Source organism: Lissotriton vulgaris, chromosome 3_2, assembly GCF_964263255.1.
Source record: "Lissotriton vulgaris chromosome 3_2, aLisVul1.2, whole genome shotgun sequence".
Lineage (NCBI taxonomy): Eukaryota > Metazoa > Chordata > Amphibia > Caudata > Salamandridae > Lissotriton > Lissotriton vulgaris.
In genome coordinates, this window is record NC_141690.1 from 246,334,279 (window position 1) to 246,361,164 (window position 26,886).

General features: G+C 47.2%; 1 protein-coding gene across 1 annotated transcript in view; it reads right to left on the reverse strand.

Moving 5' to 3' along the window:
* Positions 1-26,886, reverse strand: part of DNAAF9 (dynein axonemal assembly factor 9) — an 816,325-nt gene that overhangs the window by 117,887 nt on the left and 671,552 nt on the right. Inside the window, exon 32 of the mRNA XM_086964303.1 lies at positions 17,100-17,206. Coding sequence (XP_086820429.1) covers positions 17,100-17,206 — 107 coding nt within the window. The remainder of the gene's footprint in view (positions 1-17,099; positions 17,207-26,886) is intronic.

The following is a 26,886-nucleotide window of genomic DNA, read 5'->3' on the forward strand; positions in this document are numbered from 1 at the left end:
TTTATAGAGCCCACCTGTCCTATGTTATGGCCTGTCAACCTAACAAGAATCACCAGATCCAGCCTCCCATCGGGTGGCAGTTCTCCACTAATGGCACACTAAAGGGGCAGTGCTCCACTAATGGTACACTAGAAATTGTTTTGTAGATTTAGCTGGTGAGGAGGATAGTGGACTGGGAGGCCTGGGGCAGGGCGATGGCATTGCGTAATTTGCTGACTGACTGGTAGATCACAGTAAGATTTTGCCAAGGTGTCTGAAGTCCTTGTTACATGGCAGGAGTGGCTCAGAAGAAGTTTTACCCGGCTGTAGAACTTCTGTCAAGATGTTAGTGTGAGAAAATGCCCTCTGAAACAATGCACATCCTGGGACGAGGTACCAAGCATCCTCCCCCAGGATGGGCAGGGTTCATGAAGGGGAAGCTTCAAAGGCTTGCCGCCTTTGTGAGCTTCTCCAGGCCACTTGCTGCTCTCAGTAACTGGTCCCCACTGGATTTGACCCCCACTTTGGGCGTGAGAACCGGCGGAAAAATCAAGTGATGAAGAGAGGTGTGCCCATCTCTGCCAACTCCACCCCTCAGGTGAGGGAGGCGAGGTGAAGCACAACTCTCAATCCATGCCATTTTGAAGATAGGGGGGCTCAGCCAACCAGGGACAGGCTCATGCCCCTGGAGGGTGGCATAATAGAGGGTCTACCAACCCCAGGGAAGGGACCTATTGGTCCCTACCTTTTATTTACCTGCAATGCCCCTAAATCTAGTATTTAGGGGCACCCCTGAACCTGGCTTCCCCAGACAAGAAGAAACTATACGTAGAAGGAACAAACAGCTGTGCAGCAGCTAACAAGAGGAAGACGCCCACTGACTTGGCCCCAGCCCTACCGGCCTGCCTCCACCTCAAACCTGCTCCTGCTAAATCCCCGTGTGTCCTGCAGCCAGCAACCTTGAAAATCCCGGAGGACCTGCCTGCCTTCAACACCTAAGACTTAGTCTTCCGTGAAAACCGGATTTGTTCATCTGCAACCTCATGCCCCCCTACTATGCACCCGCCGTCTATGGCCCGAGCTCGAGTGGGCAAACACCACGAGGAGGTACCCTCGGCGATCCTCACCTGAGATCTGGCGACCCCTGACCTGCCTCAAGATTCCAGCAAATGCCTGCAGCCTAAATCCAGAAGGTTCCCCCAACCGCAACCAGGAGCAGGTACGAAGATCCGACCCCAAAAGGCACCCGACGCCCCACGGCCTTTGGTGTCCAAACTGCCGGTGCCTAACCAACCCCTAACTTCCCAACTTACCTCTCAAAGTGGTGGTCGCACCCAGAAGACCTTCGTCCCCAAGCCTGAACTGCCTTTGTAAACTGGAGGTGCCCCATTGAAAACAACAGGGAGCCCAACATCGAAACAGCACATGCTTCCTACAGTTACGTCTTTAGTTCCAATGTGGGGAGCTGGAGGCCAAGGACTTCAGCCGCTCTATGTATTACCAAGGAATAGGAACCTAATCAGTCTGTGCCTGGAATAGGGGGCAAGAGAAGCCCATATCTGAGGGTGTATCAAGACCATTAGCCTTCTGAAAGTAATCGTACAAATATACATCTTGAAAGGAATGAGTGCACTCATGACCTGCATCGTAGTCATTATCCAAGTCCATGCCAACAAGTGAATGTATGGTGTGTTGTCTTCTCTGTGAAGCTGGCAGAACAAGTGGAGGAAGCAGCACCTCAACTGTTGTTGTGCGTGCCGTTGGCAAAGGTCAGAACGGCACGATCTCTGAGCCAGACAGTACAAAGGGAAGCTCTTCATCTGCCACTGATGGTTCAGTTCTGGCAGTTGTGGCCCTAGAAGCAGGGTTCAGATGGGAGCCAGAGATGCTGTAACAGGCCTGGAGGGTCCAACTGGCACCGAGAGTTAACCCACAAGCGTACTTCAGGTGGAAGGCCTCTCATCTCTTCAGGACCGTAAAGCACGCCAGAGGGAGCTGGCAAGAATCAAAAGAGCCGGAGCACTGCTGTGCGCAACTCTTTCATCTGCTGAGAGGTAGCAGACAGCCCCAGAAACTCGGTTTGTGCCAGAACGCGGAGGATCGGCTCAGTATTCGGACGACTCTGGGAGAAAGAATAAGAACCATTGTGCCACCCCTGCTCAAGAGAATGCGTGTGGCAATAGAACACAGAGTCCCACTTAAATTTCTTCCGCTTCTTTTAGACTTAACAGATGATTTGGACCGCAACTTAGAATGGTCTTGACTGTGAATCTTCATTCATTGTTGGGAAATTTAAGGTTTCACCTTGTGGTCCCAGATGTCCTTTAGGTTCATCAACCTGCAGTCACTGCAGGCTTAATATCCGTGACTCGACCCCAGAAACCAAAGACACATCTAATTGGGATCTGTCAGACATTTTCTTGTTATAGACCCTACAGGGCTTAAAACCTGCTGTTTTAGGGGAAGGCCTGCTTTGTAAACTGGAGAATTTTGGAAAAATATCGAGGTAAAGTGCCTCAGAGCGGCGAGAGGAAGCCCCGGATACGTCTCAAGAGGAGCAGAACGAAAGGAACAGATGTCAGTGCGCAGGAGTAATGCCTATTTAGGCTCTGCACATCATTTCTGGAGTGGAACTGAGTCAGTGCAGACCCACCCGGAGTTCAGAGGTACAGCTGAAAAGTTTCCAGGTCCAGTCTGATACCTGGGAAATATTCAAAAGGTGAAGAATCTAAGGCTAGAAGCCTCCATCAGAAACATAGATTTTTACTGAAGGTAGTTAACTTTCTTCTGATGGATACTTTTACCTACAGAGTCCTCACCTTTTTAATAGATATTGAAGCAGTACCCAACCCAGGGTAGGTTCTTCAAGAAATAGAAAGACAAGGAAATCCTGCAGGACAGAATTCACAAAATGTCCATGTCTTCTTATCTTTGAATTCAAGCAAAAAATGCTTTGCACAGGTGTTTCCATGATGCTCCTTTACTGATTTTAGCAACAGCAAATCCCCTTGCCAAGGCAAAGTTGACGCTTTCATCATAATGGAAATGCAATCTTTATGCTCTACGGCAGTTCCTTATGTTCAAGGACACAGCACATTTAACAAGCAAGATAATCCAGCTTGAAAGCATCCATTTTCGTACTGCTTGTCCGTTCTGCTCCCTGCATACCCTATAAGACATTGGTCAACATTTCAATAGTACTTGGTCCAATATAAAAGATGAAAGCTATTTTGGGATCCAGCCTAAGTAGACTCTCCTCCTAGCAGGGATGGGGGGTTTGATAAAATGAGGGTAGAATAATGGATTGACCCATATGGAATGGATTGCTACCTTTGAAAGGAAAGCAGTTACGGTTAAAAGAACCAACTAGTTGGAGAGAAAACATATAAATGGTTGGCAGATGCTCAGTGCTGGCAGATCACGGAGTAAAAACACTTTTCCTAAAGTTCACAGCCTTACTTGGCAACAGTGTAGTGGTTAGAGTGGAGACCCCATCAAAACCAGATTGAGTTCCCATTGTGGCATCACACAGGAGAGAGGTAGGAACAGGTTGGTTAGGCCTATGAGAAAACTAATAACCACAGTCAAATTAAATACGGAAAAGGGATGGCTGATCTGGAAGGCAGAGTAAAGCTGACCGAATGCCAGACATCCCTTGTTGGTATCTAGCGCACACTGTAGCTAGTCTAACAAGAATGTGAACCTGACGGTGTCTGACAGGTGACCACTCAATGGATCCATGCTGTTGTTGGCACACCAAGTGAGAAATCTGTCCCATCTTCCAAAGCACACTGTTTTGGTGAAATCAAGGTGAGCAGAAAAAATTACATCCACTACTTATGTTGTCAAGTGGAGCGATCTTAAGTACCTCCACTCATTTGCCAGGCATGGAGGTGAAGGCTCTGGAGTTTGGAATGCAGTACTGGCTACCCCATCAGGGAGAGGCGGCTCGCCCCAGAGAGAGACAGAGATAGGGCACAGGCAGAGGTGCAAGAGGTATGCATAGCACACCCTTCTTGGCCAATCCTGGGTGAAGACAGTGATTTGGGCCCAGTCTTTGGTAATCAACCTCAAAACCTGAGGACTCAATGGTCTGGGAGAAAACGTGTAGTGAAGAACTAGTTAATTACCTTTGGTAACACCTCATCTGGTAGAGACTCTACCGAAGATTTCTTACCTTAGGATTATCCCCAGGAGTCACACTGGATCCGGAAATTTTTTGGGAGCAGTACACTTGTGAGCCGGTAGGTGGCGCCATCCGGCTCCACGTCACGCTGTCCACTTTGGAAGTGACATGCGCAGTGATGTAGGCGACCTCCCTAGTGCGCTGATGTCACTTGCACACATCTGCAGAGAGCTACCCCCAGTCAATTTTTCACTGACCTATTTCGACTTTTCGTCAAAGTCTTTTGAGGCTGTTCTCCTGGTTTAGCAGGATGTCAACTTGGAAGGCTGGCTTCAAGCCCAGCAGCACCTGTTACTTTCAGATGTTGGTGACGGACCTGCACCTTTTTTGCCTCTGGTGCCTCAACTGGACTGACCTGAGTTGACTGCTGTCCGTCATACGACGCCTCGATTGTCTTGATCCCGGTAGAGCGGAAGGTCCTGGAATCTGATGCTAGATTTCTCGATCAGATGTGGAAAACTCCCCCCAAAAAAGCACATTCATCAGGGCTTCCTTTAGCAGATACTGGAGGCCGAAAAAATGTGGGAAACCGGAATTGACAAGAGTGACAAAGAGAGCCATCTGAGGGGCACCCCACAGGGCAAAGATATTCTGCACTTCCTGCAGGTGAAGACGCTACTCGTGGTCGGCATGGTGACGACTGTTGGCCCTGACATTTAGGGACCAGGTCAGATGGTTGGGGGCAGGCCACAATCCATGGAGAAGATAAGATTCTACTACTCCCTATTTGCTAACATACCGCATTGAAGTTGTTTTGCTGGTCAAGATCTGGAATGATAATTAGTGAGTCATTCCAGATGTAAGAGAGGAATGCCACGAGTGTCAGCCTAATTATTTCTCGGTTTGAGAAGATTCATGTAAAGTATCTGCTCTTCTGGAGAACAGAGTCCTCTGATTTCCAGGTTATCCAGCTGTGCACTCCACCTTAGAGTGGAGGCATCTGCTACAACCACGGCCATGGCTGGTAGAGGCTGAAACAATATCCCACACATCAGGTTCTCCACTGACCAGCAAGCTCAATCCACTACAGTGTCCATAGAGTACACAATGGTGTCTGATAGATCTCCCCTGTGCAGGAACCACCGTCTATGGAGACACAGATGGCAAATTCCTATGTGCATGTGACCAGAAGTAAGCAGAAAGCCAGAAGACCTAGCTGGTGTAGCACCAACAGGATAGGAATCCGAGCCACCTTCTGAATCATTAAAATCATATTCTGAAAATCCCAGATCCTCTGTGCAGGAGGGAAGGCACACAACATACAATATTGTATCCAGTACAGCGCATGTAAACAGGAATCGCGGATAGGACTACAGGTGGGATTGGGCCACTTTGATAGTAAAAGCCCATATCGAACAACAGAAATGCTGCCAAATGCAAGTGGCACAACACCATCTGCGGTGACATGGCTTTGAGCAGCCAGTGTTCCAAGGATGGAAAAACCAGGATTCCTGACCTTAGAAGAGCTGCTGCCCCTCTGTGAAGACTTGATGTGCCGATGTAAATCCAAATAGAAGGACCCTTCTACGAATCACACGTACCTCCTCTTAGACTGAAAGATGAGTATGTAGGAAGTGAAGGGACAATATCCAGTATCCCGCTTCCAGCAACAAAAGAACCAGGGACACCATCTTGAACTTTTCCTTTCCAATTAAGAGGGTCAAGTCTCTGAGATCCAGGATGGAATGAAGACCGCCATCATTCTTGGGAACAAACAAGTACTGAGTAGCCTCCCTGCCCAATTTTCTGCTCTGGCACCACTTCCAATTCTACCGTCTGCAGCAAGACTGCCAGCTTCTGCTGCAGGATGGGGAGGGGGTCTTCTGACAGAAGAGACCTTGAGGTAGGGATCTGGGAGGGAGCTGTCTGAAGGGTAGGGCATATCCCCTTTCTACAATTTCAATGACCCACTGGTCCAAAGTCATGGCCACACAAGTCTGTAGAAATTAGAATTTCATCCTCCCACTACAGGGTGTACAACAGCTGCATCAAGGTGCGGTGGAGGAAATGGTAGAGGAGGAGGAGGCTCAGCCTTTTGCTCAGCCATTGTACTGAATAAGCAGCAGTTTTCGACATCTCCTACGGGGAATGTTTTAACTGATTTTGCAGGTATTTAAAGCCTGGTGCGAAGCGCCAAACTTTTCCAAACTATTTATAGTCTCTTTGAGGGACCTATAGGGTGAGCTGTTGTCCTGTTTGATTTAAATCTCTCTAAGGTAGAGTCTGCTTATCACCGAACAGCTCTGATCCATCAAAGGGTAGATGCATCAATGTAGATTGCACATCTGGGGAAAACCTGAAGGACGAAGCCAGGCGTGGCGACGAATGGCGACAAAGTCCCCACTGACCTTACAACAGAGTCTGGAGTATCAAAAATCTAGATGTGGATTGCCCACCTTGCACCAGCTTAGTGAAGTATTCTTGCAGGTGGTCTGGCAAATTAGGGATGGTTAGTAGTGCTAAGTCCCATTGTATGTGGGTATAATGGTACAAAAGGAAGGTGGCATTCAGTGATTTCAATGCCAGACTTCCCACAAAGACCATTTTCTTGGCAAAACCTAAGGCTTTTTGCCTCTTTGTCCTCTGGGGCAGTAGTGAATGCACTAGGCGAAAGCCTGGACAAGCATGAGGACTGCACAGATAAACTTTCATAGGAATGATGAGCTGACATAAACGAGAGATCACTAGGTGTGGATCTTTAAGGTCTGGTCACCAGTTTGCTAACTGCAGGGGATGATTATGTAGATTCTCTATCACTAAGTCCAAGACCACCTCACTAAAAGTTAAGAGTGGTTCAGATGACGGGGAAGAAGGTTGCAGAATTAATGTCAGAATGTTTGCTTTTGTTTGAAAGAAACTTCTAAAGGTCCCATGGAGGCCAGAGGAACTCCAGGGAGTACCATGGCTCTTCTGAATATGTCAAACATAGCATTAAAAAAGAACACAGGTCTGATCCCAGAGTAGGGAATTCCAGGTAAGCTTATGAGACCGGTTGTAATGGAGTTGTGTCCTGAGGGAGAGAACTAGTCAGTCCCAAGTTCAATTGAGCCACAGGTGCCGTGCCTTCAACTTCAACTAGTTAGTTCTCCAAAAACTACTCTGCAGGTGACGGAGCAATGTCAGTGTGCTTTACCTCATGACGGATAAATTACTTACCTTTAGTAACGCCTTATCTGATAGAGGCACAATCTAGCCGCAGATTCCTTACCAGTAAATTAAACATGCATCAGACTGGATTGGAAGATTTTTCTTTGTACTGTACCCCTATGTGACAGTAGGTGGCGTCTGTCAGCTCCGCAAGACGTCGGCGTCGTCCACGTTGGAAGTGATGTCCACGTCACCTATATAGGCACCACCTCGGAGTGCTGACGTCAGTTACTTTCCACAGCAGAAGCACGGAGTCATGAAGTGCACTGACATTTGTGTGTTTCTGGTTAACTCGGGACCTGAAAGGGATCAGCCCTGACCCTAGAAACCTGTTCGCAGTGCAGGAGGATAGGTGGGTCGATAGGGAATCTGCAGCTACATTAAGTCTCTACCAAATAAGGCGTGACTGAAGGTAAGTAAATTATCCACATGACAGTTACCTAGATGCAGATTCCTTACCTTTGAATAGATACCCAAGCAATACGATCCCCAGAGGAGTAACTGCAGACAAGTTTAGACCATAAAGCTCTGCAGGACAAAGTGGCCAAAAAGACAGTCCCTATGGACTTGACTGTCGAGGCAGTAGTGCTTTGTAAACATGTGCAGGTATGCCCACATTGCTGCCTGACAAATGTCGAGGACTTGAACTCCATGTTACAACGCCGTGGTAGCAGCCTTAGCTCTGGTGGAATGGGCCCTAAGCCTTCAGGAAGCTGCTTTTTGGCCAGAGCATTGCAAACTTTGATGCAGAGGATGACCCATCGCAAGATAGTCTTCTGCACCACACAACCTTTCTTCATTCCAACGTACCCCACGTAGAGCTGGTCGTCCACCCAGAACTATTTAGTGCAGTCAAGGTAGAATGACAACACTCTTTTTGAGCCCAGGCAGTGGAGTCGTTCCTCTTCTTTGGATTGGTGGGGAGGAGCGTAGAAAGTGTGCAAGGGGACAGATTGCCCTACATGGATTGGTGTTACCACTTTCAGTAAGGAAGAGGACCTAGTGTGAAGCACCAACTTATCTGGGAAGATCGCCACGTAAGGAGGTTTGAATGACAGAGCCTGCAATTCGCTCATCCTCCTGGCAGATGTGATTGCCAATTAAATGGCTGTTTTGATGGTAAGCAGTCGGAGGGGACCATTGTGCATAGGATCAAATGGATCCCACATTAGAAAGGTGACAACTAAATTAAGCTCCCACTGAGGCATAATGAAAGGGGCATGTGAGAGGATATGTACAAGGCCTTTGAGGAATCTATTTGCAATGGAAGATATAAATAATGAGGGTTGATCTGGTAGCCTCAGGAAGGCAAACACGGCTGAAAGATACCTGCCCAGAGCAGAGCCCTGCTGGGTATAGGGCAAAATGAAAAGCAACACTTGAGAGATGGAAGCAAATCTGTTCCACCAGCAGGCGTACACAAGTCTTGGTGGAGGGCTGCCTGGCTGCCAAAATGAAATTGCTAATTTTGGGCGGAAGGTCGAATGCTATCAACTGCGCCGCTAAATCTCCATGCAAGAAGGAGTGGAGTTGACAGGATCGGGTGGAGGACACCACCCTGCTGCTGCAGCAGAAGATCCTCCCAAAGGAGCAGCCTGATCAGACAATTGATGTTCAATTGGAAAAGCTCAAGATACCAGACTCTCCGTGCCCAGTTCAGAGCCACAAGAACAACTTGGGCCCAGTTGCTACCGATCTTGAGCACTGTGGACAGATCTGGTATGGGTGGAAAGTCATGTAGGAGGCTTGAGCTCCACTTGAGACAAAAAGCATCTCCGATCGAGAGCCGCATTGGAAACTCCAGCACGCAAAACGGCTGACATTGCACATTCTCTGCAGAAGCGAACATATCTAGCCAAGGCTCTCCCCACTGTTGAAAGAGACCTTGTACCACCTCCAGATGAAGACCTCATTCGTGATCCACCAAGCATCGACAGCTGAGTTCATCAGCCCCGGTTTTTTAGAGTACCTGCCAGGCGTTGAACCACCAGGGATATGACATGCTGTTCCAGCCATGTCCAAGGATGCATGACACAGGGCCTCTTGACAAAGGGTCCATGACCCCGCACTGCCCTGTTTGTTGCAATTCCAACATAGTGGTTGTGTTGTTCGTGAACACTTTAACCAGCTTTCCCTTGATTTATTTATTTATTTATCTTCCACATTTGTTAAGCGCACTGTTACCAACCGGTGTCCTAGCGCTGAGGGATCACTAGAGGGCATGTCGGATGAGATTAGTGTGTGAATAGCCAAGTTTTCAGGGCCCTTCTAAAGGGCGGTAGGTCAGAAGTCTGCCTTAGGGCCAGAGGCAGGGCATTCCAAGCCCTAGCCGCTCCTAGGGAGAAACTCCTTCCCCCCCAGCGGGCCCTCCTGACTTTGGGGACTATGATCAGTCCTTGGTCAGAAGACCTAAGCGACCTGGTCGGTCTATACCACTGAAAGAGCGAGGTCATGCAGTGGGGGCCCTGACCATTCAGTGCTTTAAAAACTACACAAAGAGTCTTAAACGCTATTCTTTTCCGCACTGGCAGCCAGTGTAGTTTTACCAGATCTTGTGCTACCGAAGAGAATTTGGAACTACCTGTGATCAAGCGGGCAGCCGATTGATTGAAGGAAGAAAGGCTTTCAATGCCAAGGGAAATGCTCAGAGCTCCAGCAAGTTCAAATGGAGTCAGGATTCCGCTCGAGACCAGAGTCCTCTGATCTCTACCTCTCCCAGATGGCTGCCCCATCTCAGGAGTGAAGCGTCTGTCACTACTGTGTGATCTGGTTGGGGAAGGGAGAGGAGTATGCCTCTGACCAAATTGCGGTTTGTCGTGCACCACTGCAGTCCTCAAGTAATTACCTCAGAGATCTGAACTATGTCAGAGAGATTCACCTGACGCTGCACCTAGTGGAACTTAAGTCCCACTACACAGCCCGCATATGACATCTGACATGTGCCATTAGCAGAATGCAGGAGGCCATGTGGCCCGCCAGGATTCAGTCATTCTCACCAAAATCCATGTTAGCGGCTGAAACGTCGGTATCAAAGCCTGAACATGCTGGACTCGCCACTCGGGAGGATAGGCAAGAAACTGCACTGTATCCAAAACAGCTCCAATGAAAGGGAGCATGTGAGAAGGAGTCAGTTGTGACTTCGGCACGTTGATTGTAAACCCTAGCAAATGCAAGAAGTTTGCCGAAGTCTGGAGGTGGGAGACAACAGCCATACCGCTCCGAGTAGGGAGAAAGGTGTACATGAGATTGACAGCTCCATCCCCGAGCCCCGCCCATCGAGCCAAGTGACGTCTTAACCACGACTGACTACTGGCTCCCACTAAGGTTACCTTTCCCCTCTATGTTTCCTCCCTTAGGTATCTTACTCAAAGGTGCAGGTCCCACAGGAGCAGATTGCGGGGCACCTTAGGGAAATTCTTAAGGTAAGCTTTACACTATACACTGTATTACCCATATCCTAGCATTTGCAGTCTCATGTGAGATTTTTAAGTACCACTACGGGTGTTCTTTGTCTGAACAACACCCACTGTTTTTAATTCTTGTCACTAGTGTGTCTTCAATTGCGTAGAGAACAATGTACCTAGTTAATAATGGAGTACCACACTGACTGCCTTCACTGCTGTGTGCTTTCCCTTCCCTTCTAGGTTGCATCACTAAAGGCACGACCAGCCGGCCTGCTTGTTTACTGACCTCAAGATATAAGGTTGTAATTTATTACTCACTGTGTAGTACTGAGCACTTAGGTCCTGAAGAATTGCTGTGATTGCAAGAAACATGTTGACCTGATCAGAGGGTTGTAGATATTTTGCTGTGAACCTTCCCAGTACGTATCTCCCCTCCCACCGTTTTAACCAAGGGAGTCAGCCACGCTAATAAAGTTTCCTGTGGACTGACCCACCTTTTTTAACTCACCACCACTTCACGACTACACTTTCACTTGCCCTCTCACACGCATGCACCACATGGCTGGAACAAAAGATCTCCGATAAAGAGCCCCTTTACGGGTGCCCGTCAGACATTGCAGCGCCAGTCTGACGAGGAGCAGAACCCATATGATGAAGCATGACACCCAGCTTGCTGGGTGTGTAAGGGTTTTAGTTTCAAAAAAGGAAATTCCCCCCCACCCCTTTTACTGTCCTCTACGCTACACGTACACTCCTAATTTCACAGTCCCATCGGGGAACTTTGTACCCTTCTTGTGTTACTAGTCGTTCGGACATGTACACTGGACCCCGTTAAATATAGTCCACCCAAGGTTTCACCCCTTGTTGATAAACAGCCTGAGGCAACCTCACCTTTAACAGCCAGTGGTTGAGAAAGGGGAAGACTGGAACCCATTATCTGCACAGATGCGCTGCAACCACTGCCATCACCTTGGTGGATACTCAAGGAGCGCAGGTAATGCCAAAGGGGAGCAAAGTGAACCAAAGGTTCTCGTGGCCTACCATAAACTGCAGGTAGCACCGATGAGCAGGCAGGACAGGTAAGTGAAAGTAAGTGTCCTGCGAGTCCAATCCTACCATTCAGTCTCCTGGGTGCAGGGCACACAAGACCTGAGCTAGAGTGAACATCTTGAACTTTTCTTTTTTGAGGAAGTAGTTAAGGGCTCGCAGATCTAGATCAGAACGAAGACTCTTGTCCTTTTTTTCGAGACTGGAAAGTAGTGGGAATAACAACCACAGCCTACTTCTGGTGACAGAGCCCTCTCTATGGCTCCCTTGGCCAAGAGAGCCAGGACTTCCTCCTGAAGCAAAGCCAGGTGATCCTCTGGCACCCGGTCGTAAGTTGGAGACATGGAGGGATGTGTTGTCTCGAAGGGGAGGGGGGAGCCTCTTCGGACTATATGGAGAACCCACATGTCCGACGTGATGTTCTGCCAGTGGTGGAAGGGATGGCTGATCCTGCAACCAACTGGCCACTAATGATCTGGAGGGGCCGGACTGGGAAGGTTTGGAGGCCGAGGTTGCAGGAAGGTGGTGTACTGGCCTGACCTCTGGCCGCCCGACCCTTGGGGTCGGAATGAGCCACGCAGAGTTTGATGAAGTTGCGCAATCTTGAGGCTGAGATATGGTTGGCATGCCTGAAAGCCCCTTCTATAGCCATGAAAGGGGCAAAAAGGCAGACGAGGGACGTGTGGCCATTGAGAGGCCCAAGGAATTGGCCATAGCCCGGGAGTCCCTAAAGCGCTCAAGTGCCATGTCTGCCTTGTCTCCAAAGAGAAGTGTTCCATCAAAGGGCATGCCCATGAGAGAGGCCTGGACATCCCCTGAAAAACTAGGCGTCCTCAGCCATGCATGGTGATGAACAGCCACTGTTAATGTCAATCGCTCTGCCCAGCAAGTCAGTCGAGTCATGTTGAGACCACAATGAATGTCGAACTTTGTTGCATATCTCCAGTCTGATACTACTTGAAAGAGGATGGCTTGGGTCTCCTCAGGGACCTGTTGCAGCACTTGCACAACCATTTCCCACAGGGCAAGGAAGTGACGGCCCAATAAGCTTGCAGTGTTCACCTACCGCAATGCAAGGCTGGTGGAAGAACAAATGTCCTCACTGTAACTGTCCAGCCTCTTGGATTCTCTGTCCTGGGTGCAGAAGGAAATGCACCATGCAAGGTAGAAGCCTGGACCACCAAGCTCTGGGAATGGTGGATGGTGAGGAAATTTGGGTCGCCTGGTGCCGGGCAATGGCGGCAGGTGATTGCCCTATTCACAGGAGCCCCCGTGCTGGGATTGGACCAGGTTCCCAGAAGGACATCTCTTAAGGCCTAGTTGAAGGGCAGCAAGGGTTCACAGGAGGAGACACCTGGCTGCAGGACCTCTGTCAAGATGTTGGTCTTGACTGCCACAGAAGGAAGCTGAAGGTCCAGGACCTCAGCTGCACTTTGCAACACCATAGCGTATGGTGCTCCCTCCTCCGTAGCCATGGTAGGGGGAGAAACCAGGCCAGAATCTGGAGAGAAATTCAGTCCACTGGCCTCACCCAATTCCTCATAACAGTCCATGTCCTGATAAGGCTGGTCTTGCAAAGGGTCCAGTGACCCCCTCCCAAACTTTCTCCATTCCTTGCCCTTCAAAATAATGCTGAGAAATCGACGAAGGGTTCTGTTGGAACAGTTATCGGCGTCGGTAGGTACTGATCCAGCTCCTGGTCATCGGGTTTGAGAATGGGGCTGGCACCAGAGGCGTTGGGAGTTTTGTCGAGGAGACCGGTACTGGAGAGGGTAACAACGGTACAACTGGCATCGGTCTGGATCTATCCATGGGGGGTGATTGGTGCTGGGGCCGGAGCTGTCCGCGTGGAACTTGATGGAGCCTCCTCTGAGGCTATGGGGCCCGAAGGCACGTAAGTAGGGTAAGGCCACCCAAATATGAGGCAAATGACATTGTAAAATTCTTTTAGCTGGGCGGAGGTCACTCATGCTTCCGGGAAGGCGGGGAAGAGCAGAGCTGACCCAGGCTCAGGTTCTGCAGAATGAGGGCTAGAATGCCGAGATTCCACAGTCGCGTCGGCAGACGAATGGGGAGAAGTCAAAGCATGCACCCAAGTCTTGTGTTTTTCATGCTTCTTACCTGACCGACTCCAAGTGGGAGGACAAAGACTTGGGACTACCGTTGCGGTGCCAGGACCCTCCTCTCTACCGAGACTGCGAACGAGACATCCGGGGAGACCAACACAGTGCTGAGCGCCAGGACGCAAGCAGCTTAAGGGACTACTCCCTCAAAGCTTTCAGAGCCATTGCCCGGCAGTCAGAGTAGGACTTTGAATTATGGTCGAGCTCCAGGCACTAGAGACAAAGCAGGTGAGGAACCGTCGCGGACATCAGGCAGTGACAGGCGCCACACGGTTTGAATCCAGACTTCTTTGGTCATGAAGGAAAAAACCTACACCAAAAACGGATCGACAAAATGTTGAATAAAACCTGTCAAAAAGTGACAGAGGGTAGCTCTCTTCACAGATCTGAACTTGCTTGTGCGGAATGATAACTTGTAGTAGTGGAATGCTTTATTTGTCCAACCCAAGTCTTGTTCCTTTTACTCGCCCTGTTTCCTCATGCCCTTCCTTAAACTTCGTATTTACCAACATTCCATTGGAGGTAGTAATGTTGATCACGGCAGAAAAACTAGTGATTAGAACAGCTGAGGTGAGAACAGCTGAGATGGCACTGAAGCTGCAGTTTTACAACTTAATAAATGTATTTCTAGAATTCAACGGGAGTTCATCTCTTTTTAACACTGGCGACGAGGATAGGATCCAAACCCACTTGTGCAAAGCACAATGGTTGTGGATCTGGTGGGGCTGGTGGAGGTCCCGGGCATCTGGAGAGAAGAATAGGAAGAGTGCATGGATCAAGATCTGTCTCGAATATTAGCGAAGGAGAAAATCAAAACGGGCGACCTGGATGATGAGTTAAAGGATTTCTGGGCTGTACGCCATGAATGAACATTCGCAAGAACAAGGTTATAAGAGGTGAAAGACTTGTACCCCCCACAGAGATTTATGGGATAGGACTGCAGAACTAGCTCATGAAGGTCATCTGGGGAGGAGTCTTACTAAATTCAAAGTGGGAGCCACATACTGGTTTCCAGAAGCTGAAGTGAAGGATTACTTACTTTGTGCTATGAGTGATAAAACCAAATCTATTAGAGATACCTGTAGGAAGAGGAAGGGGAGTCGCCCTGAAGCAGGCACCGGAGACAGAGCCTTTGAGCAACAACACTCCGAATCCCGCGTAATGTCAGCCGACCGACAGGGAGAAGGTGAAGAGCGCTTGTGCTTCATTGTCTTCTTTTTGTTTTTGGACTTACCCAATGACCTTGATGACTTGCGAGTGTGACGAGGAGTGAGGGCTCTGCAAAATGCCTCAAGACCTTCCTCTTGAACGAGATCAGGAGCGACGCAGAGCCGACCACTGGGCCTCCAGCAACTTTTGGGATCGCTTCTGCAAAGTCTTCTGGTTTATGGACCGGCACTCAGAGCACAGTTATGGGTTGTGGTCGTGCTCCAGACACTACAAGCACACAAGGTGTGGATCCGTCACAGACATCATCTTGTGACAGACGCCATAGGGCTTGAAGCCATCCCGACGTAGGGACATCCCTCATGCACCAGGAGTCGACTACTCGAAAAAGACATCGATAAAAAGTCGAAGAAAGCTAGCCAAAAAATGGCTAAAGGGTAGCTCTCCGGATCTGCGCTAGGCTGGTGCGGAAAAAGAAAGAACTAATGTCAGCATGCAGGTGCGGCATCTAAGTAGTCACCGCGACGTCATTCTGGCGACCACGGCGATGGACGCAGAGTAGACAACCCCACCTACCGATGCACAGGGGTACTGCTGAAGAAAAGTCTCTGGATCCAGACGGATGCCTGGGGGAAATTTTAAGTTAAGGAATCTACAACTAAATGTCTCTTTCAGATGATGAAATTTAGGTGGGTAGACCCCTATTATGCCATCCTCCAGTGGGTGGGGGCATGAGCCTCTGCCTAATTGACTGGGTCCCCACATCTTCAAGATGGAGGGGACTAAGATGTGTGCTCGTCCTAGCCTGCCCCACCTTAGGGGTGGGGTTGACAAAGGTGGGCACATCTCTCCTCCTAACTTGGTTTTCCCGCCGATCCTCCAGCCAAAGTGGGGATTAGAACAGGTAGGGGGCAGCAAAAGGCAGGGACATCTTCCAAAGGCGGTAGACCTTTGAAGCTTCCCCTTTGTGGACCCAGCCCATCCGGGGGGGGAGGAATCATGACACCTCTGCTCAGGATGGGCTTTGTTTCTGGACCCAGAGAGAGGAGGCTCTCTACCTAGGGGTCCAGAAACCTGTCTGGTGGGGAAAATGATGGGCAGCCATTCAGGAGCCACACCAGGGCTGGTCGTTTTGTCAGGGGGCATCTCTAAGATGCCCTCTGAGTGCAATTTACATTAAATCCCACATTGGCATCAGTGTGGGTTTAATGTGCTGTAAGGTTTGTTACCAAACTTCCCAAGTTTCAGTAAAGCCATATGGAGCTGTGGTGTTCGTAATGACCAACTTGCAAACCATATACCCTTTATGACTTTATTGCACTTACAATGTCTAAGAACTGACTTAGACAACGTAGGGGTACAGTGCTCATGCACTCTACCCTCACATGTGGGCTAGTGCACCCTGCTAGAGTGGTGACTGAGCCAGGCCACAGGCAGTGAGTTGTAGGCATGGCACACAGGGACTCTACACTTCTCCGCACCATAATATGCAGCCTTAATGGCAATGTGTGGGTGTTAAGGTGCATGGTCTCTAAGGGTGGCATGATAGGTGCTGCGCCCCTTAGAGGCCTTCCCTGGGCACAGTGCTTTTTGTACCCATGGTACCTTTTACAAGGGGCTTACCTGTGACTAGAGATGTGCCAATCGTGGGTGCAAAGGTACAGGTTTGGAAAACAACACAAGCCCTGGGAACCTGATTGGCAATGACCCAGGGCACAAAGTTCAGTTGCATCCAATGTCAGGCAAAAAGTGGGGGGTAACCATGCACAAAGGGGACTTCCCTACAAATGTCTTACACAGTTATGCAGTAAAAAGGCTGACACCATTAACCGTTATTTAATAAAACCAATACTTAACTGAATCCAGTATATTTAACAACTTTGTGTAGTTTAACATTTTTAACACATAAACAGCATGATGTGTGAAAATGTCACATTAGGCATAACATTTAGTTTAACATTGTTAAATTAAATGATTAAAAATATAATTGTAAAATAAAACTAATACATTTCAAGGAATGACTTTAAAAAGCAACCAAATTTTTACCTTTACAATTCATCATAAACCGTGTTTTTTCCAAAGGACGGTTAAACCATAGACATATCTGATCCATTTGTGGAATAACAGACCCCGTCACAAATCTGCCATCACACCTAAAACATGATGAGACAAAAATATTCTTTAAGAAACATCTACACTAAAAAGGTAAGGGGATTATTGCTCAGCGCTCATCTTGCCAGATAAAACTGTGCTGGGGAAGCAACCAGCGTAACAGTTTAAGTGAATCGGTTCATAAACAGTTCATCAACCGTTCTCAAATCCGTGGAAACAACACACTCATGATGCTTGTTTTTTATTTTTTATTTTTAATAAAAAGTGTTTTTTATTCATGAATATCAATAAAACTTTATCTGGATTTTCATAAGTTCAAAATATATAGTTAGAGACAAAAAAAGGCAGCCAACACGTGTTTTGTGATAAGAGTCGCTTCTTCAGGAGTAATGAGTTTATCATCCTGTTCATGCAATAAATGTTAAGAAAATGTCTCTCAAATTCACAGTCATCAAAAGTAATCCAATATGTGGTTAGTAGGAATCACTAGATATTTTCTCAACTTAAATTCTACAGAGTATTCTGTAGTGTAGTTCCTAGTTTCCCACTAGGCCCTGCGCATTGGAATAACATAAACAGTAGTATCGACGAGGAACTGCGGATATTCCAGGCCTCCACTGACTATGCTAAACTTAATTGGGTTTGTTACCAACTAGCTCAGAGGTCACTGGAAACGTTCTTCTCTGCATGGGAAGTGATCAGCTTCCCTGGCACAGACAAGAAGGGATTCAGTTTTCCAACAACCGTGCAACATGACAACTTTGCTCCTCAGATCAAGAGTCAATCTCTAGGGTCGTGTGAAACAATAGACAGGTATTTCACTCAGTCAGGTTAGTGCAGTTTACTTTCACGATATGTAGAGAATAGAGAGACGGGCGTTTGTCAATAAAGGGTTAATATTTATTGAACAGTCTTTCTTCTCGTACAAGAGAAATGTATTGCCACAATTGCAAGACTTGTTATTATAAAAAGTACGTACAGTAAGATAAGGATTGCGAAATAATACTGTAAAAGCATTGATATGGTTTCTTAGCCATACAATGGTTAAAAGTAATAAAACATATATACAGTCATATATACATTAGGCTAAAATACTCAACTGGTGCTTCTAACTACGCCTACCCCAGTGTGCCTGACCTAAGCCTAACACGTGGAAGGGGAGTAAATAAGTAGCTTTAAGTTAAGTTGGTTTTGCCAAGGTTTGCTTCAAGAATTCTCGTCTAAGGGTTTAGTCAACACCATACCTCTGAATAGAATGCTGGAAGTCTGGTATTTCCTTCAGGGGGCACTCAATATCCCAGTCACCCGTGAGGGCAGACCGGAAACGCTGGAGCTGGATTTCTCTCCAGGAGAAAGGCAGCGGCTCTCTTCAGCGCGTCGGGAGGAGGAGGCGGGGGACAGCGTCCGCGGCAGCTGGAATCTGCTGGGCTCTTCGCAGAGGGACGGCTGTTCAGCTCCTAAGCGTACTGCACCATCGTTCGCGCTTTAGCAGCGATAATGGTATCAGTAGCTTCACCACCAAGGGACAACAGCAGCAGCGTACTGCCTGCAGCAGCAATGGGATGCACACAGGGTGCACGGCAGCTTACAACAGCACGACAGCTCTCATTGCTTAAGGCAACGTTGGTAATATTTATACCGGACAGGTGCCGGGTTTGACGCAAGTTTGCTGGACATAAGACGTCAATTAAAGATGTCACTAGGAAGTGATAGCTATCAGTTGCTCATTAGAGTTCCATTACTAATCAAAACACAGCAAGCGGGATTTCCAGGTTTGCTGAGTTTTTATCTTGTTGAAGAACTCGGAGTGTTAATCTAGGAATATCAGATAGTGACTTCTGCTCTGTCATTGCACTAATTGGTTGCAAAGGAAGTGGCAGAGAACTATGCTGGAATGTGGCTCTGTTCGTGTGAGGCCAGAGATGACTTTCTGAAAATCGCACTCGAACGGTTATGCCAATATAGGGAATAAATGGATTTATAGCCGAATAGGGGCATAAGGTTACAGTATCGATCAGGAACCTAGATAAACACGCAACACCCACTCCACGTATTCATGTCCATCAAATTACTAAAACTAGAGCAATTGGATGCATGTGTAACATTGCCCACCCCAAAATACATAAATGCATTCGAAATAGGCGTATTTGTAATACATGAAATTTAGGTACTGTACGTTTTTTGAAGCATAGAAATCATTCAAAAGTATTGCATATGAAATCAATGAACGATTATGCATAAGAATTACACATGAAGTATCTCTAACAGAAGAAGGGCGAGATAAATCATCACATATAAATGCATTGTAATAACATGTGCTAGAGGCTGATGTAATGTTGTTATGTCTCTAGATTTGTTTAGAAATAGAAGTGTGAAGCTTCTGTTCTCTAAGAATAGTTTTTACGTTAAGCAAAGAATTGTTTGTGCCAAAAAGGGGTGAATATTAGAAAAATTGTCCAAATCAAAAGAATTAATGCTTGAACGGGGAAATAGAGTTACAAAGCTTTTTGCAGTTTTTGTTGATCAAAACTGAAGGCCGAATTCAGAGTTCATGGGAACGCTGTGTGTCGGAAAGCTTCTCCAAAGTTATTGTTTCTGTATGGGTGAGAACATCGTATCAGACAGGCTCTCAAAGAATTGGTCCACAAAATCAGGTGATAGTTCAACCAAATTAGATAGCGCTGTAACTTGGCAGGTGTGAGAATGATTGCTGTCATCATAGTCGGGAGCAGCAATGCTCACAGAACGTTGTACCTGGATGATGTTGCTTTTGTCACTCGCTCCACTGTTACCACTTGGTTGTAGCACAGGAGTCTCCACGAATGCCGTCATCCGGATTGGTAGTCGCTGGGGACAACACAATGCGTGAGACGTTATTGGACTGAGCAAAGTATCGACGTCCATTGGTACTGCTGATGGAAGTGAAAGACAGATGTCCAACACACATTCATCGCCGCAAAGCATACACCGTAGCACAGGTAAAATGCAATTTTGCCATATCGGTCTGAATGAAAGGAACCAGGTCATGTTTAGATCTCTCAGCCTGGCCAATCCAAGGACGTTAGTTATCCTGTCCCGGTAGCGCATTGCTAGGATTGTCTCTTCCATTCCCATGGGAGCTATGTCTGAGCCGAGGCTTGCCATAACGAAGCAGGAGGGTCAAAAATAAAATCCCTGCGACGAGTCCCAAAAATAATGGTATGCCGCCAAAAACAGAGTGCACAAAATTAGGAACGATTCCCAAAATTGCCTGGAAAGGTGTTAGCAGTCCCGTAAAGACTGTCTTAAATATGCCTGGGATGATTGTTGCACTAGACATGTTAAGGAGTTGGCTCAACATTTCTACGAAATGCACGGGGCAATTTGTTGATAAAAGGTCATGAACTTCAGTAGCTGTCCTTGCAACTAGAAGATCATACGTCTCTTTTGATGACGTTATAGGCACTGTTGTCTGTAAAAGTACAGATTTCATTTTGCTTAAAGTATCAATTCGTATAGAATAGAGATTCAGACGAGGCCAGATGGGAGTCACTGTGTCTGCAGGCCCACTCGGAAACAATGCTTGCATACAGCATTTGACCATGGATGTTACTTTCACTAGATAACTTTTCCCTGGCACAAGGCCACAACATCTGTGATCCGTTCTAAGAATGTAACTCCCGTTTGAAAGTTGCATAAAGAAGGGCTCTATCTGAGTTGCAGGTGTGACTAGCTGGTGGCATGAAAGGTTGTTTGAATTTCCATCACATGCTCCGTGTAAATTAATACCCTGACACAAAAGTATACCGCTTAGTGAATGTTTACAGTTCTCACCACTAAGAAATACATTTTTGTCGCTGTCACTGTAGCAAGAATGTGTGTATGGTAATTTCCATTCTGATTTTACATATCCTTTACCCAATTGTTCATACTGGCCAGCAGGTATGTACTCAAGGCATTTTTTAAATCGGAAAGTTGTTATCGGAATAGTGATAATTCCGTGTATTATCCATTCAATGACAGGACTCTCTGACATTGTCAATGGTAATCTCAAGTTTTTCGATGTTCAGGATTGTATAGTCTGCTCCTTTCTGTGCCAAACTGATCTGTTTATCAGTAAGGTTAAAAATGGAAAATAATGACGTTGTGTTGATTAAACGCCAAGGCACATAGCCTGAACGAAGATTTTGCAGCGTCCAGCCTAATTCTATAATAGAGCGTAATTGAGACTGGCCATGTTGTAACATTAGCAAGTCTCTGTCTATCACATCAAAGGCAGATGATACAATATTGTCCAACGAATATATTCTGGAAGACAGAGTCATTAACCCATTGTCTACTACAGAAAGTGATTTTCCAAATTAATACGATCAATTTCTCGTATTTTTTCAGCTGTTTCAATTTGTTTGACTTTCCAAGCCTCGTTGTAAGCAGCATAGATACTGGTCGCTATAAAAAAGCTTTTGACGCCGTTTGCGTGGTCCAAGAATGAAATCGCGCAAATCAGCACCATCTTTTAGTAAAGACAAGTGTTGCTTAATTTCAGCCAGTGTGGATGTTGTTAGCCATTCAAGGCAGGGTTTCCCTACACTGTATGTTGTTATAATCCCTGGATGTTGTCTCTGGGAGTATCTCGGGTCTAATCTGGTCATTTTTAGGTCTCGCCTGTCGATGCGCATGCGCATCGAGCAAGCGAGACTATGGGGGCTTATCCACTCTTTATCCACTGCAAGGAACCGTGGCGATTCCTTGCAGTGCCCGTGACTTTTAAGCTCAATGCGCATGCGCATTGAGCTTAAAAGCGCGTGCACGTCCGTCTTGTTTTACCCGCTCCGCCCCTCCCCTTCCCGCCGTGTCGCATTTCTCCTCCCCCCTACCCTCTCTTCCCTCCGTCTTGTTTGTTTAATTTTACCCGCTCCGCCCCCTCCCCTTCCCGCCGTGTCGCATTTCTCCTCCCCCCTCCCCTCTCTTCCCTCCGTCTTGTTTGTTTATTTCACCCGCTCCGCCCCCTCCCCTGCCCGCCGTGTCGCATTTTTTTTTAAATCCCCACTTCCCCCTTACCCCCCATCAATGCCAACACTGACGCCGTGCTCTGCTGCTTGTATTTTTCTTCCTCACTTCTAGCTGCTGCAATTCCAGTCCAGCAGCCTGGGCGACGGAGGGAGGATTTGCAAGCAGAGCTGCTCCCATTTGCAATCAATTTCCGTAGAATTTGGCAATGATTTAAATGCTTACTTTTTTCCGCATTTTTGTTAGCACAGAGCTGTGGCATTATCGAACCGGCGTCGATCTCTTTCTGCTTACTGAATTTGCCAATGATTTAAATGCTTATTTTTTCCGCATTTTTGTTAGCACAGAGCTGTGGCATTATCGAACCGGCGTCGATCTCTTTCTGCTTACTCAACAAGGCGCACTGTTGACAAACACTGATGAGCCAACTGGTTTAACGAGGATAGCGATGTTGGCCACCCCTCACCCTCACTCACCCTCACCCTCACTCACCCTCACTCACCCTCAACCCCTCACCCTCATTCACCCTCAACCCCTCACCCTCACTCACCCTCACCCTCGACCCCTCCCCCTCAACACCTCACCCTCACTCACCCTCAACCCCTCACTCACCCTCAACCCCTCACCCTCAACCCCTCACTCACCCTCAACCCCTCACCCTCAACCCCTCACTCTCACCCTCACTCACCCTCAACCCCTCACCCTCACTCACCCTCAACCCCTCACCCTCACTCACCCTCAACCCCTCACCCTCAACCCCTCACCCTCACTCACCCTCAACCCCTCACCCTCAACCCCTCACCCTCAACCCCTCACCCTCACTCACCCTCAACCCCTCACCCTCACTCACCCTCAACCCCTCACCCTCACTCACCCTCAACCCCTCACCCTCAACCCCTCACCCTCACTCACCCTCAACCCCTCACCCTCCCTCACCCTCAACCCCTCACCCTCAACCCCTCACCCTCACTCACCCTCACTCACCCTCACCCTCACTCACCCTCAACCTCACTCACCCTCAACCCCTCACTCTCCCTCACCCTCAACCCCTCACCCTCACTCACCCTCAACCCCTCACCCTCCCTCACCCTCAACCCCTCACCCTCCCTCACCCTCCCTCACCCTCAACCCCTCACCCTCAACCCCTCACCCTCACTCACCCTCAACCCCTCACCCTCACTCACCATCAACCACTCACCCTCACTCACCATCAACCACTCACCCTCACTCACCCTCAACCCCTCACTCACCCTCACCCTCAGTCACCCTCACCCACCCTCAACCCCCCACCCTCACTCACCCTCACTCACCCTCAACCCCTCACCCTCACCCTCACTCACCCTCAACCCCTCACCCTCAACCCCTCACCCTCAACCCCTCACTCATCCTCACTCACCCTCAACCCCTCACTCACCCTCACCCACCCTCAACCCCTCACCCACCCTCAAACCCTCACCCTCACTCACCCTCAACCCCTCACCCTCACTCACCCTCACCCACCCTCAACACCTCATCCTCACTCACCCTCACCCTCACTCACCCTCACTCACCCTCAACCCCTCACCCTCAATCCCTCACCCTCACTCACCCTCAACCCCTCACCCTCAACCCCTCACTCATCCTCACTCACCCTCAACCCCTCACCCTCACTCACCCTCAACCCCTCACCCTCACTCACCCTCACTCACCCTCAACCCCTCACCCTCAACCCCTCACTCACCCTCACCCTCACTCATCCTCACCCTCACTCACCGCAACCACAGCATCTTAAACTAAATATATTTAATAAACTTTAAGCTATTGGCAATATAAAATAAAATCCGTTTTATTTACGTATTAATTATTAATTTTTTTTTAAAGCCATTGATTTTTTTTATTTCAATACATATAAGTCACATATAAGTCCCGTTAATACAAAACATGTTGCTTTACAAATGCTAGAGGTGTCACATTTACAAAAATTATAACTATTGGCTTTGTAAAGAAGAAAGCTATTAATTTCGCTATTTAGAAAAAACAACACATAAATAAAAACCAAAAAAATAAATAACACCTATAGCTCAAACTTTACTACTGCGAGACCTATTGCATTTCCAATGCTTGTTAAACCCTGTGTTTTATTCAGGAATCTATCTTGACAGCTGTTTTTGCCAGTAGGCCAGATTAACCACTTTTTCCAATCAGGATGTGATCTGTTAAAATGTAACATTTGTGACACGTCTAACTCAATATCTGTGGTTGCATTCTCAGGTATTGGCTTTGGTATAGACGGTGCTTTAAGGTCTTTGATCTTAGCTAGGCCAAGACAAGATGTTTGGTATATTGTGTCATTTAAAAACAACATTTGTTCTGGTATCATGCAGGTTCTGAATAGTGCTTCAATGCCCTGTACCTGCCAATCTTTTGTACCCCAAATTGTTTTCGTTTCAATATTATTTTTCCAATAATCAAAACCAAATGTCATCATTTTGTCATAAAATGCTTCTGAATATATCAATTTAGAATTTGTCAGCATTGTTTTCATTCCTGTTTTATCTAACAGTTTGTAATAAAACGTTTCTGCATCACTGGTGTTAAACCCTGAGAAGTATTTGAATTTCTCAAAAAATGCTTTAGAACTGCTTTTAGGTGGTGTAGCACAATGTTCCCATTGATTATACATAAAAACATTTCTAGGCTGTGCAGATTTATGCAAATAGTGATCCCCATAGTGGGTGTAACAGAATAGCTGCTCATAACTAGATGAACCTTGTAAATAATCATGATCTGTGAATCTAGCTGACATTACTAAATCAGACATCATGTCATTAATACTGTTAAAGTCCCAATCATCACAGAATGTACTAGGTTTTACAAAGTCACTTAAGGAAACCTTCAGTTGATGAGGATACTTCAGGATTTCGACCGGACCATATATCTCATAGTCTGTTTTCTCCCATACTACCCCACCAGGTATTGGAATTGCTGTGACGTTTACTGTTGACAGTTCTCTTTTCTTCACGTGGGATGATCTGTGTGGTTTCAGGACTAGGTTGATGTTCTGACTTGCTGTGTCCATTGTAATATATTTTCCTTCAATGAATTTTCCCAAGCAAAGTACCATGATGAGCCAAAGTAGGAGGAAAAATACACCTAGACCGAACCAGAACTCTAGCCAAGGGGAAATAAGGTAGATTTCCTTCAGTTGATGAAAGAGTTCCGTTGCTTTTTCTTTAAAAGTCTTTTCTGTTTCTGGCATCACTTCGGGGTCATTTTGATCTTCAGAGAAGTTGTCGAAGTTGATGAAATAACCAGAGGCAGTTCTGTCAATTGATGGGATTGTTCTTTCAATCTGTCTTTCGGTAGCATTTTCTGATGCCACATCATTGTAGACTGGTGTTGTTTCTTGACAAACTGTTTCAATCTGTGTTTCAAGAGGCACGAGTTCCATGGCATTATTGCATAGTCCTTCAATGTGCACTGCAGGCTGATCGGATGCGATTAGTCTTTCAGTTTGAACCTCTTGGATTGGTGCAAGTTTGGGTATTCTGTTGTTTCTTGGGAGTCCACTGGGCCTACTGTTGATTATAGGCCACATGCTTGTGGTTTTACCAGATCGATAGACACGACTCTGTTCTCCTTTTTACCAGCAAGGGGCGGTAGCACAACTGATCTTGTTCCGGTGACTGCCAAGACAGGTACTGCTTTTCTGTAAGAAGGCCCAAATTCCTTCTTAACCGCGATCTTTTCTCTGACTAGATCCCCAATCTTTGGAATCCAGACAGGCCTTGCTGGGGCTGTTGCTGGTGGTGCCTCGTCAGTGGTACTTGGCTGTTGCTTTAACTTTATGTTGCTTAAGGATTTTCTTGTTTCATTCAGTTCCTGTAAAACAGCCAAACGATCCTTTACATCAAAGTGCGTTGTTTCTTCTTGTACCACTGACATCTGACTATCGAGGTCCTGAATACGCATTCTAATTCCGAACAATAGTTCGTATGGGCTGAAACCTTTTAGAGAATTTCTTGGCATGTTGTTAAGACTAGTTTGGATACTTATTAAATGTTTGACCCACCCAGCGCCTGAACCTAATACCTTCGCTGTTATAGATTGCTTTATGTCACGGTTTTTTCTTTCTACCACACTGTTCCCTTCGGGGTGCGACGGACAAGAATACCGCAACCCAATTCCCATGCTAGCCATGGCCTCCTTATAAGCTCGAGAGCTGAAAGCAGGACCCTGGTCAGAATGGAACGTGGTAATTGCGTATGTGCCGATAAAGACTCGCAAATCTTTTTTAACCGTTCTAGCGTCAGCCGAGCGCTGGGAGCCTAATTTTTTAAGTGCTTTTTAGCCTTAACTATTAATAGGACGCAGGATGGGGTGTAGGCAGCGTTACGCTCTTTCTGACGGGTAGCCGGTAGCATGGTTCACTACTGCGATCCCTACTGCAGTTTTCACAGTTGTTTGCATATATTTGGTGTTCTACACTCATTCCCGGCCACCAGTATACTGATTGTAATTCAGTCAGTGATTCCTTTATCTCTCTGTGCCTAGGACCCAAAACCATATGTGCGTCTGCTATTAAAAATATTCTCCTGTTCGTGTTTGGAATTACTCTGTCCCCCACTCCAGGGATTCGAGCAAAAGGAACGGAGTTTGCATCGATTATGTATGCATAATTGAGTGGATAGTTCACGAGTAGTGCTGCACAGTCGCCTTTTACGGTCGTTTTTACTGCCAGCATGGTTTCCCC